Source organism: Protopterus annectens, chromosome 11.part0 (assembly GCF_019279795.1).
Source record: "Protopterus annectens isolate FY-2018-M chromosome 11.part0, PAN1.0, whole genome shotgun sequence".
Taxonomy (NCBI): Eukaryota; Metazoa; Chordata; order Ceratodontiformes; family Protopteridae; genus Protopterus; species Protopterus annectens.
Genome location: NC_056745.1, coordinates 1211469359 through 1211485477, shown reverse-complemented (window position 1 = coordinate 1211485477; position 16119 = coordinate 1211469359). Strand labels below are relative to the sequence as shown.

The window sequence follows — 16119 nt, the reverse complement described above, 5'->3', positions numbered from 1 at the left end:
TAGATATAGAAAGTATTGTCCATAACAAATACAGATTTGTCTTATTCAGGTAGGGACCTTCATTTACATTTAGTATAACCAATACTTTAGTTAAGGTAAAGGATTCATCAAATAAAGCTTGTAAAAAATGATTGTTTCCATTCCAATATGATTTATTTTTATTACATTCATAAAAAATATGAATCCAGTCTGCTTTATTTGACTTTTCACACCTCCAGCAAAAACCATTTGTAGTAGTACTGATCTTTTTAATTCTATCTGGTGTTAAAAATGCTCTTTGTAAGTATTTCCAGTTAAATATTTGCCAATACTGTGTGTTAGAGGTGTAATTAACTGATAGTAAGATGTTAGTTTTAATTTCTTCTGTTAACTGCAATGACTGACCTTTTGTTAAGAACTGCCAGTATGATGGTTTGGGAATTGTTTTACATGTTATTAACTCTTTATATAGATTTGAAATGGAATTTTTCTTTTCACAACTATTATATATAAATTCATACATAAGACATTATATTTGGAATATCTTTAAATGAGAAATTATTAATTAAACTGTATAAATCTTGAGTGTACATTAGAATGCTGTGTAAGGTTAACCAGTCCTGTGTTGGAATATTTTAAGCATTTATTATCATATGTATATCTAAAACATTTAATTTATTTACACATTGAAACCAGCATAAGAATCCATTTTGTTCCCAGGAGGTTATTGTTTCCCTATAAATTTTGTGAGGAAAGTTCTTAGTGATGGTAAATGGAGTTAAAAGGTCAAACCAAAGTTTTAGATCTATGTTTGCATTGATAAGTTTCCTAAAGGAATTGATGTGATGATTAATCAGTGTTGTTTTAGAAGGTTTTGTTATATTATATTATATACTTATGCATAGTATGCACCAGGGTTTGTTTGATTTGGAAACTATTACATTTTTTTAACAGATTAAATTCATTTGTTAATATAGCCATTGTTAATTTGTTCCAGTTGGCAAAATAATTTGGGTTTATCCAGTCTATTGTAGTTTTAAGCACATATACTTTTATATATGTTTCTATTTCTGGGAAGTTCAATCCTCCTTGTTTCCAGGGTCTAATGTGATGAGTTAGAGCTACTCTATTCTTTTTGGGATAAGATAAAAATTTTCTTAAACATGAGTTTATTTCTTTAAGAATGCATTTTTCAGGAATTAACTGTATTGCTAATGCTACATATAGTATTTTTGGCAATAAGACCATTTTTATTAATTGCAATCTGTCTTCAAAAGTTAATATAATTTTGTTCCACTTTTCTATATAAGCAACTAAATTCTGATCTGCAAGACAGCAAGAAAGAACTGGAGTTTTTTTTTTCCCTCATTTGCTAACATTTCTATCTAGACATTATTTTTTAAATCTTTTTTATTATACATTTTTAAAAGAACAACGAAAACAGATTGTAATTAGTAACACTATATAACAAGACATAATAACCACAACAGTGAAATGTAACAGTGACCCATAACATTTAAAAAAATACACAATAGCAACTATTTGCAACATATGAAATCTTAAAACATCTGTTATAGTATCTCTAAAAAGTGATCTCTCTCTCTAATATTCATAGCAAGGGCTGACCACAAAAGGAAGGAGGGTAGAAAAAGTGTAAACAGGGCATTAAAAATGAAATGAAGTGATTATAGAGGAAAAATAAATTAATAAAGAATATCTAAAACTTTTACCCAGCCTTTTTTGAGAGAAGTTTTGATTTAATATTTTAGGTAATATTTTAAAGCTTTTAAGTATTTAATGGCCATATTCAGGAATTCTTTCCAGGAATTGTTTGGAGATTAAACTGCTTTCTTGTGATGTAAAATTAAATTAAAATAAAATAGTTAGTAATTCCCTTGAGATTAGTGAATTAAGATCAATTGGTGGAATATATAAGATCACAAATTTCCATGTCATAATATCTTCAGAATATCCCAATTTTGACATTTTGTTTTTAACAGGTTCAAAGAAAGATAATAAATGAGCAATACCATAAAATATGGAACACATCTACTTCATTTTTTTATTAAACACAGGGCAGTGAGGAGAGAAATTCTTGTAGAACTAAGCTTTTCTAACTGTGGTAAAATAGACATTATGCATTATCATGAATTTTGTGTATTTTTTTTAATTAATTGACCAGGCTTTTTCTCACTTAGTTTCTAAAGTAGATATAGTATTTATTTCTCTGTTGATTGGGTTGGTCTCAGTAGGTTAGTGGTCTCTTTTCAAAGGTGACCTAAGGTGGTATTTATACCACTAGGGGAAATTTGGCCACGTGATTGGGTAACTTCCCCTACTCATTCTGATGTGCATGCGATATGCTCCCATTCCTAGCATGGAGGCAGCTGGGAGGAGCAGTGTGATGGAGAAAGGAGTACTGCAACTCATTAGCAATGGGATTATGTAAACGTGCAGTTGGAGTTGATGAAGGGGTATGAAAACTATTTGAAAATGTGTATCAAGAGTCCTTCAGTTGGGAGGGAGGATTTGCAAATAGTCGGTGTCTAGCTGAAACTCACAAAACTTTGTATAATTTAAGAGAAGGTTTTGTGATAACAGAGGTAGATTCTGGCAGCTTTGAAGATATCCAATTACATTTATTAGAAATAGAAGAGCCTGCTAAAGGATTGGAACATTCATGGGGTGAAATAGTAGAAAGAATTTTTGTGAAGAAGAAAGTGATAAGATTTGGGAATCAAGTGATTTTGTAGAAATAGAAAAAGAATTGACAGAAATGATAACTTTGCAGCAGAAGGACAAAAGTACTGTTTTTTTTTTCTTTTTAAAGGAAAAGACCAACATTAAGAATAAAAGCTAAAATAAACTCTGCAGTTGGCAGGTACTATATGTGGGGCAATATTATAATGTTATAATGACCTTGGAGTTTGATGTGAAAGAGATTAGCTCATGTATTCATTTGAGGAATGAACAGTTCTGCAATGTGATTTTTAAATTTGAAACGTTTTGGACATATGTGATAAAAAGAAAAAGAAAAAAACATCTTCCATGAAATTAATATGTTTTTTGTGGTTTAAGTACAAAACTGAAACTTAACATATATCTACAATTAAGAACTGATGATATTGATAAAATGATGTGAATTCAGAATCCAAAAAGTGCTTGATAATGTGTGGGATGGAGGTTGGGAATCAGATGTTATTTTTAAAAATGGAAAATGGTGTGTTACAACATTTAGCCAGTGTTGTTTTTGTTAAGGAGAACAGACAAAATCTGAGGTATGGTGGGACACTGAAAATATTTTTTCTGTGGTAGTAAGGGACACTTGATTAATAAATGTAAAAATATAACCTGTAATTAGTATGACAAGAAAGATCATATTATAAGGAAATGTATAAAAGACTGCAGAATATGTGGAATTATAGAACAGTTATGCTTTTGAATGTAGAAACAGTAAAGGATATTAAGCCTAAGAAGAAAGTAGTCAAGAAAAAAAACATTATAGAGAAGACTAATTAAAAAAAAGGCATACAGGATGAGGGGAGGGCGAGACAAAAAGAAGGAAAATAATTAGTATATGAGGAATTAAAAGGGGATGACGTGTGTGTGGAAGAGCTAGATTCAGAAACTGAAAATTCTGTAACTTTAGCGGAGATAAGGGATTAAGAAAAAAACAAGATGTTCTATTAGTGAAATATTTAAAGAGAAAAAAAGAAAACTGAAAAATCTAACTTTTAAGGTTAAAAAGGGGATGAAGTAACAGGTTAATTTTAATTAATATAAATAGTTTAATAGATAGGAACAGAATAATTGGTGTACCGGAATAATATAAAAAAAGTGAGAGGATATATATTCTGTTTGCAATCAGAAAAAAACGATAGAAAGCAAACTAAAATGCATCAGCTGGTGTGTAATATAAAGAAAGAAAGGTGTTTGGGGATGCTTTTTTTTTTTTTAGAGATTACATAAAAGTTTTAAAAACATCTATTGTAGTCCTAAGTAGGTTAAGTGTTATTGATATGAGGTTGGGAATGGAGGTATTTAGACTTATAGGAATTTATACATACATAGGTATAAAAGAGAAAGAGAAATATTACTCAAGTTAACTTTCCTTTAAATTTAAGTGAACATGACTACTATAGGAATGGGTGATTTTAATTGTAACATTTGTGGAAAGAAAAAAAAAGGTAATGATGTTAAGAAAATATGAAATGGAGAAATTGAAGGCTATGGAATAAGGAACACAGGACATATAAATGAGGAGCACTACAGACAGAGACAGATTATTTCTTGTTATCTGAAGTGTTAAAAGAAATATATGGAGGTTATACATTTACTTTTTTTCAGACCACGAGTTGAAACTGGTGAAGAGGAGAGATTTTTTTTAAAGAGGCTAAAGGTATAAAAAGGAGCTTGAGAAAATGTGTTAATGAACTGCTGCTAGGCAAGAAACTGAGAAGGTTATAGATAGTTCATAAATCAATGAGACCTTTTTATAAATTGTGAACTGATTGGTGGGTTAGATTTAAAGGGAAGTATAGGAAAATTTATTGTCAAACAAAACAGATACATACAATTTTGATGATATTGATAAAATGATGTGAATTCTGAATCCAAAAAGTGCTTGATAAGGTGGGAGAAATTAACAAGACAAAAGATAACAGAAATGTGTGGAATGGAGGTTGGGGATCAGATGTTATTTTTTAAAATGGTAAATGGTGTGGCAAAACGTTTAGCCAGTGTTGTTTTCGTTAAGGTTATAAAAGGGATGAAGTAACATTAGGTTAATTTTAATTACTATAAATAGTTTAATAGGAACAGAAGAACTGGTGTACCAGAATAATATAAAAAAGTGAGAGGAGATATGTATGAGAAGTTTTTTTTTTTCTTCTTATGTTCTTGGGGCATATTCATCCATCAATAATTCCTTTATTTGATATGTCTTATTCTATTTGTTGTATTTTATGCTTCTTCTGCATTCTGACTGTGAGCTGATACTCTTAATTTTTGTTAGGTCTATACATGTGTAGTCCTAAATGACAATAAAGTTTACTTTGAATCTTTGAATGTGGACCTATATAAAATTTAAGATGCTTGGAAAATAGCAATATAAGATATAATGAGATAAAAATAAGTTATTAGAAGAAAATGAAGGCTTATTGGCAGTTTATTGTATAAACATACGTATTGTGTTAAAGACAGGAGAGAGAAGTACTGCCTTTTTAGGAAAAACAACAAGAATTTCAGTAATGAGGGAATTGAGAGATGAAGAAGGAAATATAACATACAAACAAGTTGAAATTATGGATATTGTAGTTAAGTATATTAGTTAAAAATATATTGAGGGCAAAAATCTAAAAAAAAGTGTATTTAGGGGTAAAGACATTTTCAGAAAAGACAAAAAAAATCCTTAATTAAAGCTTAACTGTGAGTGAAATGGAAGATGTTATTAAGTATTTAAAACAAAATTCTGTGTCAGCAATAGATGGGGTAAGTTTTAATGAACATAATAAATATGATCTGGAAACAAAACACTGTCTTGTAGAAGTATTTAGTGAATGCTTAGAAGTTGAGGGGGTAAGAAGACACATTTATATACAAGTCATTAAGTACATTTGGAAGAAAGGAGAAAATTATACTGGGATACAATAACTCACTCAGGCATTGTCATCAAACCTATAAAACTAAGAATAAATCTCATTGTAACACACTGGATAGATAGGTAGCTCACTGACAAGACCTAGGAGGTTAGAATTGGTGAGGCCATCTCCAGAAAGAGGCTGTTCACCAGTGGAGACCCCAAGATATCTGTGCTAGGCCAACTCCTCTTTGGCATCTATTTCTCAGATGTCAAAGTCAATGTTAAAGGCCTTTGGCTGACCAAATTCACTGATTATTGTAAACTAGGAGCAGTCATTGAATCTGTGCAAGATGAGAACACCCTTCAGAAAGGTCTAATACAGACAAATGCCTGGTGCCAAAACCATGGCTTAAAATTTAATATCAAGAAATACATTATAGTACCTTTTGGAAAATCTACCACCCTGGGTAACTACAGCTTCAATAAAACACCATTACACGTTGATTCACTAGTCAGGGATCTGGGAACTCATGTGCAATAACCTAGCCTTCGACCAGTATGTGTCCAATGTAGTAAGAAAATCATTCTATGTCACTCAGCTAATAAGCAAGGGCATGACATTAAGGTCCAGAGAGGTCATCAGACCTATCTTAAAGTATAATGTCTCCTTTGGTATGTACCTCACCAGACAGATGCAACAACTGGAATGCCAACAAAAGTTTCTAACAAAAAGAATACAGGGAGTAAAAACAATATTCTACACTGATCATCTCAAAGCCTTGTATCTTTACTTGGCATCATACAGACTTGTGATAAGTGATCTTTGGTTGGCATACAGGGTATCCCTGGACCCTATTTTGATGAACCTTTTGCACATCCACAAAACAAACAACATCAGAATTGGTAGATTAGAAGACCTAAATTTTGCTTGCAATATAAATAGGACATGTTGGAGAGACAGATATGCTGCTCAGAGAATACTCGTTCTCTGGAACAGGCTCCCCATCCATGTGAAGCAGAGTTCCTCCCTAAGCTTTATTAAGCACAACTTGCACTAATGGATGAGTAATTGGAAATTCACCCCTGATCTGGCTCTTATGTTTCTGATGGACAGAGGCAGTCAGTAAATAACCAACTATATAAATCAAATTTGTGAGTTATATTTGGATTACATGGTTAGGTTTATAAGGGTCCTAGTGGTCATTAGCCTAGTATACACCTATGAAGCTATGAATTGGAGGTGAATAACATTAAATAATTCTGATTATAACATTTTTTATGAAGACTATTAAAGAAAGATTTGAAAGTTTGATAGAAGTAATTATTGATGGTATATATTGGACTAAAGGGACAGATAGTCAGGAATTACTCATTTTTATGTAGGAAATTGTTGATAATGTATTAAAGAGGGAAGATAAAGAAACATTTTGGTAACAGATGTAAATAAAGCTTTTGAAAATGTTCTGCATGAAGCCCTGTGGCATATTTTAACAAATTATGGTGTTGAAGGAATATCCTTAATATTCTAAAATCAACATTTGACAATAATTAAATGCAGGTTTTGATAAATGGGCTGCTTGTCAAGTAGTATTATGGCTGGAAAAGCAGTGCTTCCCTGTGAGCAGTGTTTTATTTACTCTGGTTATGAATGCATTAGCTAACCTGATGCAGACGGCTATGAAAGTAAGAAGATATCAAGTTGATTATAGGGTATATTTACAATATTTTATGCATTATGCAGACTATTTTATAATTATAGCAAAGAAAAAAATGGATAAAAGAAATGTTATTTTATAAAATGTATGGGGATGTGTAGGTTTGAGTGTAAATATTAAGAAATGTGTAGGATTTGGAGAGCATGTTAGGATTAATGGGATAAAGTTTAATAAAAAATAGTCTGTTAGAGGTACCATTCAGAAAGAGAAAATTAGTGCAGAAATTTTATATTTTTTCTTCAATCAAGGACAGTTGTTTACTTTGGAAACATTTTATCTTACAGAAAAAAAAACATTTATTTGATTAATTCTTACATGTTAGGAAAAATAGTACATTTGGTGAAAGTTAAGAACTGTTACCCTGTCTGGTAGATGGTGCAGATAACTAAAGTTCTGAATTGTTAATGAGCTGCTTCCTGTGTCATGGTTTGAATCTTTCCACCTTCATTGACCTAATGTGTGACCTTCAGCAAGTCACTTAACCAGGTATTACTTTGAGGAAATGAGAGTTTGGGATAGGCTCATTAATTGTCTCCTGGATTGCATGCCTAGTAACTAACTGTGAAGCTGTGGTTGTTGTTTTTTTCCATCCATTCCCTGCTGCATAGCTGATCTAGTAGAGGAAATGTTCTGGCAATGTCGTCAGCACACCAATGTTTTAATGTCATGGGTCACTTATTCTTCAAAGACAGAAGGCACTGCATTTGAAACTGAAACACTAAATGTAAAGTTGTTTATTAGCAGCAGCATCTGTATTATTATCCGTTTAAACCAGCCGTATAATGTGTATAAAAAATTTTGTATCGCGAACGCGCCCCATTAAAAAGGTCAAAAACAAACCGTTCTCGCTCGTCGTTAACTATGTTATATAGCGGTTTTTTTAGTTAAAATAATTTAAAAATATGTTCTCGTTTTTTAATTTGCAGCATTTTAAAGCTGCTTTTTTATTTAACATTTTTGTTGTTAAATTTTAAAAAAAAAAAAGAAGAATATCTGGTCTGTTTTTTTTTTTTTGGTGAGGTTATATGTTAAATGTTAAATGAGTTGGCGAGAAAGTTTAAAATTTTAGAATAGCGTTTTAATTTTAAAAAAAATTTGTCTGTTGTGTTGCCAACTTATTTAACATGTTAAACTAGCTTAAAGATAAATAACATAAAGCTTTTTGCTTCTTGCCTTCTTGCTTGCTTTTTTGCGTTTTTGGCGAGTACACGCAGGATGCAGCCACAACATCTCCGAAGATGCGTAAACAGGAGCATTATATAGCCATATATTATTAAAGAATAAAATGTTTCTTTTCTTAAAATAAATAATTTTTCATAATGTCATAAATATAATGTAACCATGGGTGGTTGGTATTTACCCACGGTTGGCTTTCGCTGGGCCGCCGGACTCGCAACCCAACAAACCAATGGGTATGGGGGTTTTACACCCACCCAGCGGCGAATTATTGCTATAATAGTTACCTTTAATGTGGAAACATTTAGATGACTAACTTCTGCATAAATTGTGCATATTGACTTAGTATATGTTATCAGGTGGTTAACACTTCTTATGCTTGCATCATAAATACTTTTCTGTTTAAAGAGTGATTCACATAGTTGGGCCTTATGGTGTCATGCTAGTGATTTTGATACCATTTTATATAGTTCTTCTACAGCTAGCAATAAAGTACATGCAATTTATTTCTTAGAATAATAATGGGTATGCCATCAACAGAGTGGCTATAATTGCTGAGGGGCGTGGGGGTCTATCCATGGATGAAAGTACCTTATGGTCTTATTGTCAGTTTTAAACAGGCCTTGCAAAAATAGTGTCATTTGTAGAGTAAATTAGATCATCTTACTATGACTACTGTATGTTTGTGTGAAGCAAATATTAAATATGTTACTTTAGCCATTATTATTTTAATTAATTGTTCTGACACAGACATTTGATAGGGAGGCAGTCAACAATATAGCTATGATTGCCGGATTTGAGGGATATCAGTGGATAAAAGTGACTGACCTGACTGAGCTGATAAAGTTAAAAGGCATTAGTCTGCTTTTGCAGGACTAATATGTACTTGAATAAAGCAAGCTGGAAAATATTACTGTGGCCACTTTTATCACAACCTGATATGTAATGTGTGCACAGTAAATACACTGGCTATAACTGATGAGTACAGATATGGGTGGATTATAACAGCTCCTCTTTGAGTAGTATTTTATGGTTGAAATGCTCTCAAATGTGTGCTTTTTTCATCATTGGTAAATGCATTTTGTTTCACTCTTAGCTGGAAAATCTGTTCAAAACTATGAATTTATAGCATACTCTGACAAGTTTTTCCTGTATTAAACAAGGAATGTATTTTAAAACTATCAAGAATGTGGATCCAAAATACCACATGCATTTATGCATGGCCCTAAATATATGTGTGAGGGTCTCATGGTTTGTGAATAGTGCAGGGCCCAAGGTACATTTAATTCACCACCGTTTGAGGCTTATGTTTAATTACGTATGCAGAGTTATAAATATGTCAATTGTTTGATAAAAATCTTTAAGCAGCATATGTTACTTTTATTTTGCAATCATTAAGTTCTACTCCTAAGATATGTTCATGTTTCATTTGCAGCATTTGTCCTGAGTATTATTTCCTTCACCAGTGTTAACCCACGAGATATCTATGGTTTATATATTATACAGGTAAGTATTTTAAAGTGTACTCGTCTACACACACACACACACACACACACACACACACACACACACACACACACACACACACACACACACACACACACACACGCATGCACACACTCACTAATAAGCTTAGCAAATTAGTTTGCCTAGATTATGAAACAAATTAGTTTGTTAAAGAAGTCTGTTTTGTCTGCCATGCCTGCCTAATAAAATAGTTTATAAAAAAAAATTTAAACAACATTAGAGCAGAAAACAATATAAGTGAATCAAACACATTGGACCCACTGTGGTGCCTATAAATCACTATATGATTTGTAGTATTTTGGCTTGCACTTTGGCAGTGTATGTAAATGCTCATTCTGTAGTACTCTACAATGCAACCTGAACATATAGAGAAAATGTAATAATGTACAGCTGGGCTGTATCCTTCTAGGAAAGCAGGGTAGAGTATACATGCTATGGTCTTGGTTGTGATATTGTTTGAGTAGCAGATTTCCTGCATTCCAACGGAACAGAGCAAGCAGTCTGCAGTAATTTGTTAGGGAACTATGATTCTGTACAGTGTGAAAGGGTACAGCAGTTGCACAGTACAATATGATACGGAAATGATCTGTACCACACTATGACAGTACATGCTCTCTTATTTAATATTAAGGTGGTTGGATAACTTGTGGTGTTATGCTACTGGCAAATCAGTATTTCCTATAGCAAAAGCAGCAAGTCACCCACTAAAATTCTTTCAGCAGCAAGGAATATGTAATCATAGCAAAAAGACTCCTTAGTTCTTAGTATAATCCCAACTTCATTATAAACTCAACATACTGTAAAATGAACATGCTATTGCATCATTTATGAATGAAACACAAGGTAGCTTGATCGTATATTTATTTTATTTATTTATTTTACAATTGGTGAGGCCATCTCCAGAAAGAGGCTATTCACCAGTGGAGACCCCAAGATATCTGTGTTAGGCCAACTACTCTTTGGCATCTATTTCTCAGATGTTAAAGTCAATGTTAAAGGCCTTTGGCTGACCAAATTCACTGATGATTGTAAACTAGGAGCAGTCATTGAATCTGTGCAAGATGAGAACACCCTTCAGAAAGGTCTAATACAGACAAATGTTTGGTGCCAAAACAATGGCTTAAAATTTAATACCAAGAAATACATTATAGTACCTTTTGGAAAATCTACCACCCTGGGTAACTACAGCTTCAATAAAACACCATTAAAATTTGATTCACTAGTCAGGGATCTGGGAACTCATGTACAGTAACTATTTTTAACTAATATACTTGACCGGGCTAGTCCGACTGAGCTAAATAGCCCTTTTTCAGCAGAGGCCTGGGGAGAAAAGCTCCACTACGATACAATTCAAGTCAATGTAGACAATAACGCAGAAACATCACAAATAATATAGATAATTCAAATTCATGTAAACAGTGAAGTCAGAAACATCACATAATAATATACAAACACTATATTGGATACATTAAACAGTGAAAGTCGTGCAGGTCTAACAATGAAGTAATACTACAAGTTCAATAGCAATAGGAGTAAAGAGAAGTAGAGATACAGAATAGGCAGTGTAAAGTTATTGTATAGGAATGAAAAGACATGGAGGGTGAGTACAAGGACAGGTCCAGTGGCTTCAAATAGTCTTTGGTCACTGTTTTGAAGTGGATTGGTTGTTTAATAGACCTAATTGCTAATGGCAGCTTGTTCCAGGAAGTGGAAGGATTGTAGCTACACAGGTTGCAGCCTATTTCTGATTTGGGATTATAGATTTGCAGTAGGTCCTGGTCTGAGCTGTGGAGAGGCCTTTTGGGGGTATATAGGGAGATGAGGGAAGACAGATTAGGACAGTGAGATGGCTGATAAAGGATGGAATGAGTAATCTGAAGTTGATTGAAGAGAAACAGATGAGGGAATTCTAGCCAGTTTAGGAGTTTAAGAGGAAGACAATGGTGTGAATTATATGTTTGGTGTGCTACAAATCTAGCCACCTTGTTGTAGGTAGATTGCAGCTTAGCTAGGAGAGTGGAATTGAGATTGGTTAGGATTTGGGAGGCATATAACAGACTGGATAGGAGATAGGCTTGAGAGAGGGCTACTTTAGCTTTATTTTTAAGAAACTTGTTTGTTCCTGTAAAGAAGACCAAGTTTTTTGGTGGGTCTTTCTTATCATACCTCTCAACCAAGAAAAAAATCTGGACAAAGCCTAAAATGATGGGGGGGGGGGGTCAAATAGGGACAGATTTTAAATATTTCCTTTACAAACTTAGAAAGTTGATAGAATAATAGGTTTTGCATTAGCATGACTTTTCCAAAGGATGTGGAGTCTTAAACTCAAATGTTTGTCATTTAATGACTTCAATCCTTAGCTATTTCCCTGAAAGGGACAGATTCTAGGGGGAACACACCAAAAATATGAAGCAAAAATCTGGACATTATGTGAAAACCTGTACAATTGAGAGGTATGTTCCTTATGCAGTTATGTGCAAGTCAAATTTAAATTGTTCATCAATGGTGACACCTAGGAGTTTTGTACTGGTTTCTATGTCAATAAGAGTGTTATTTACAGATTGTATAGAGTAGGTTGGTTTGAGATGGATTAAGTTTTTGGGAAGAAAAAGTAAAAGTTTAGTTTTCTTAGGGTTTAGAATAAGCTGGTTGTTAGACAGCCATGTTTCAACTGAGTTAAAGGAAGTCTGGGTGGCACTGAGGAGGTCGGAGATAGTATCAGCAGTAGTGATAACAGTAGAGTCATCTGTATATTGAACTAGAGATGATAGAGGACAGGAAGTATAGAAATAATTGGTAAAGATATTGTAAAGCAATGGGCCAAGACTGGACCCCTGGGGGATGCTCATTTTGACTGGGAGAGGAGGGGAGAGAGCAGATTGCCATCTCACAGATTGAAGTCGATCAGTAAGATAGTGAGAAAACCACACCACAGTAGAGGTAGAGAAGTCGAGGTCAGTTTGTTTGTTAAGGAGAAGGTAGTCAGACACTGTATCAAAGGCTTTTGATAGGTCCAGGAATAGACAAGGAATAGACAGGAAACAAGTTTCATGCTATATCTGGCTGAAGAGATAGTATTAATAAAAGATAAGAGGGCAGTGGTGGTGCTATGCTTTGGGCGAAAGCCATGCTGTGTGGGTGTAAGTAGGTTTTCCTTTAGGAAAACTTGGAGAACTTGATGATGAATGCATTTTTCAAGCACTTTAGAAAGGGGACAAAGTATAGCAATAGGTCTGAAATTAGAGATTTCAGAGGAGTTACCTCCTTTGTGTATAGGTAGACTGTAAAATTGTTTCCAAAGTGAAGGAACCTTTGATTCAGTGATGGAGCGGTCTATCAGTATAGATACAGGGAAGGCAAGAGAGTCAGTTGCAACCTGGAGGAAATAATATATGTGTGGACTTTCATTTGCAGTGTGTGTGTGTGTGTGTGTGTGTGTGTGTGTGTGCGAGCGAGCACACATGCACGCAAGTGTGTGTGTGTCTGTGTGCAAGTGTGCAAGTGTGTGTGTGTATGTATTGGGCAAATATGGAAAATGAAACAGAGCCCAGTATAACAGTAGCACTAACTGTTTTGGTAAAAGATGATGAATTTCACCATACATTCTTTCTTTGGCCTAATGCAAATGAAGAGGTTTCCCTACCTTCATTTACACTGAGTTAAAGTCACAAGGGACAAGACCTTTTCATGAGTTTCCTTTATTGAGAAATCTGAGCACACAAAACTGAGAAAAGAAGGAAGCAGATTAAAATGTTATTTATGTAAGAACAGACAACATTTAAGCAATACCAGATAATCATATACATTATACTTGGCACTATTTTGTTAAATACTGTGACTACTTACAAAATACACAAAGGTGAAACTGAGAAAACTTCAGCTGTATATGTTAGAAATCTAGTGTAAGACCTGACCTAAGAACTCCATTTGACACTTATTTTTGAAAGTTCTTGTATAAGATGTAGGCCCTGAATCAGCCACCTATGAGTGCTTGGCAATCATTTTCTTACTTTTCTTTTCTCATAGGCCCTCACCATGTCTCTCCAAGGCTTCCTGGATAGCTTGGTCTATGGATGGTTACGGCGGAACTTCAGGGAAGTGGCTACTGGAGAAAGGATTCGACTGCTAGATAATCTTACACAACGTGCTTTCTATGATGAATCTGTCAACCAGTAAAGAGTTCAAACACATCTCCTTTTGTTCCATTAACTTACTCCAAGGCTTTTATTCATATGCCTGTGACTTTTATTTATTTGTACTGCCTAAGGAAATGTGCTGGCTTCAGGTCTAGACTTCCTAATTACTGAGATTCAGTTCTCTGCTATATCTGTTAAATATGATCAGGAGATTTTCTCTGGCAGTACTTCAGAATTCATGCTTCAATCCAATGATTTTCATTGTCATCAGTTAATGGTAGTGCAAGGGTTTATACAGAAGCATAGTTACTTAAAGGCAAAAGTAACCTGGATTATCTGTGCTCTTCATGTTGTAGTATCACACTGTTATGGATCTGTTTTTTATTAATGAATTTTAAACTGCAGTCCATATGGCAGTAAAATATTCTCATGAATTCTGCTATAACAGATTGAAATCAGATGGTTGCACATTAACTTTCTCACACACATACTTATATATAAACTACGTCCTGCTCATTGTCAACTCTTTTATCCACATTAACATTTAAGCAGAACAAAGGACATAAACAAGACTGTTATGCATATGATAACCCAGTCAGCTAAAACATGACTTTCCAAATGACAGCCTGCCTTGTATCTTACAAAGTACAACTATTCAAAAGTAGAGCGAGTGAAAAGGTGTTACTATACCTAAGGCAGTTAAATAAGTCAATTATAGGGTTGGGAGGGTGGCCTAATGGTTAAGGTGTTTGCCTTACAAACATAAGGTGCAGGGTTTGATTCTCACAAGGGATAATTGGCTAGGATTAAAATGGCTCACAAGGGCAGTTAACCTAGTACTAACCTATGAACCTATATTCCTTGATTAATGATGACAGCTTATACAGCTGACTCATCTAATGTCCAACCTGAGCCAGAGTTTTTCTTCATACCTGAAAAGTATTCAAAAGTTTAACCTACAACGTATTCTAGAAAAACATTCTCTGAATTTGAAGCACCTTCAGTACAGCACAATGTCCTGTAATAAGCAATGAATCTTACACCCCACAGATGCTTGGCATGTCTTCTCCCATATACTAATATGTATGAAGACTTACTCTGGTGTTAGCAGACTGTTCCAGTTACATGGATTTGCTGACCACAAGGCCTTTTGCCTTATTTATTTATTTATTTATTTTATTTTACATTTGTTAACTGGGAAAGTCCAACTTGGAATGTAGCCAATTTTTAGCGGAGGCCCAGAGTGAAACATTCCAGACGCATGTCTTTGAATGTGGGAGGAAACCGGAGCACCTGGTGGAAACCCACATGAATGCAGGAGGTCATGCAGACTCCACACAGAAGGCACTCGAGCAGAGAGTCAAACCGGAGAACATCTTCTGTGAGGCAACAACGCTACCGCTGCACCACTGTGCCGTCCTTATGCATCTGGTAACAGAGATAACTTTACCAGATGGCAAGCTGATGCATGAAATGTGTGGAAAGAAATTGCAGGCTTTAACAATGGAGATAGCTGTACAGCATACCTCCCAACCATACCGAATTACTCATTTTTTACCACGTTTTGGGGTCCAAATAATGGGGTGCCATGATTCCCGAGTGCACCCCTTCATTTCTGAGTTTTTCTCAGCTTTTATTTTTCCACTTTTGAGCTGACATCATCACATGCATGATGATGTCAGCTCCGTCGAGGCTATCAGCCTGTCGGAATTGAGCTTGCATTCCAGCTATTCAAATGGAGAGTGGGGAAACATTATCTTCTGGCTGCACTTAGGTTGTGAGACGTTATTTTCTGTGAACAGAATGCTGCTTGTGATACACTTAAAATACAGATTTCTCCTGGCTTGAAATGACTGCTCAAAGGGGTAGGATTCTTAGTTTTTCAGAAAGCATTATCTTTTGGCTGCACTTAAGTTGCGAGCCATTATTTGATGTGAACAGAATGCTGCTTGCAATACAGAGCTTGTATTCCAGCTGTTCATGGTTGCGAGTTGTTCCGTTACAC

General features: G+C 34.4%; 1 protein-coding gene across 3 annotated transcripts in view; it reads left to right on the top strand.

Moving 5' to 3' along the window:
* The window catches only part of LOC122815790 (transmembrane protein 116-like), a 520221-nt gene extending 505323 nt beyond the window's left edge, over positions 1-14898 (top strand). For all 3 annotated transcript variants that reach the window (XM_044088571.1, XM_044088569.1, XM_044088572.1), the window contains 2 exons: positions 9887-9957; positions 14005-14898. In XM_044088571.1, coding sequence (XP_043944506.1) covers positions 9887-9957; positions 14005-14154 — 221 coding nt within the window. In that variant the 3' untranslated portion in view covers positions 14155-14898. The remainder of the gene's footprint in view (positions 1-9886; positions 9958-14004) is intronic.
* Positions 14899-16119: the final 1221 nt, after the last annotated feature.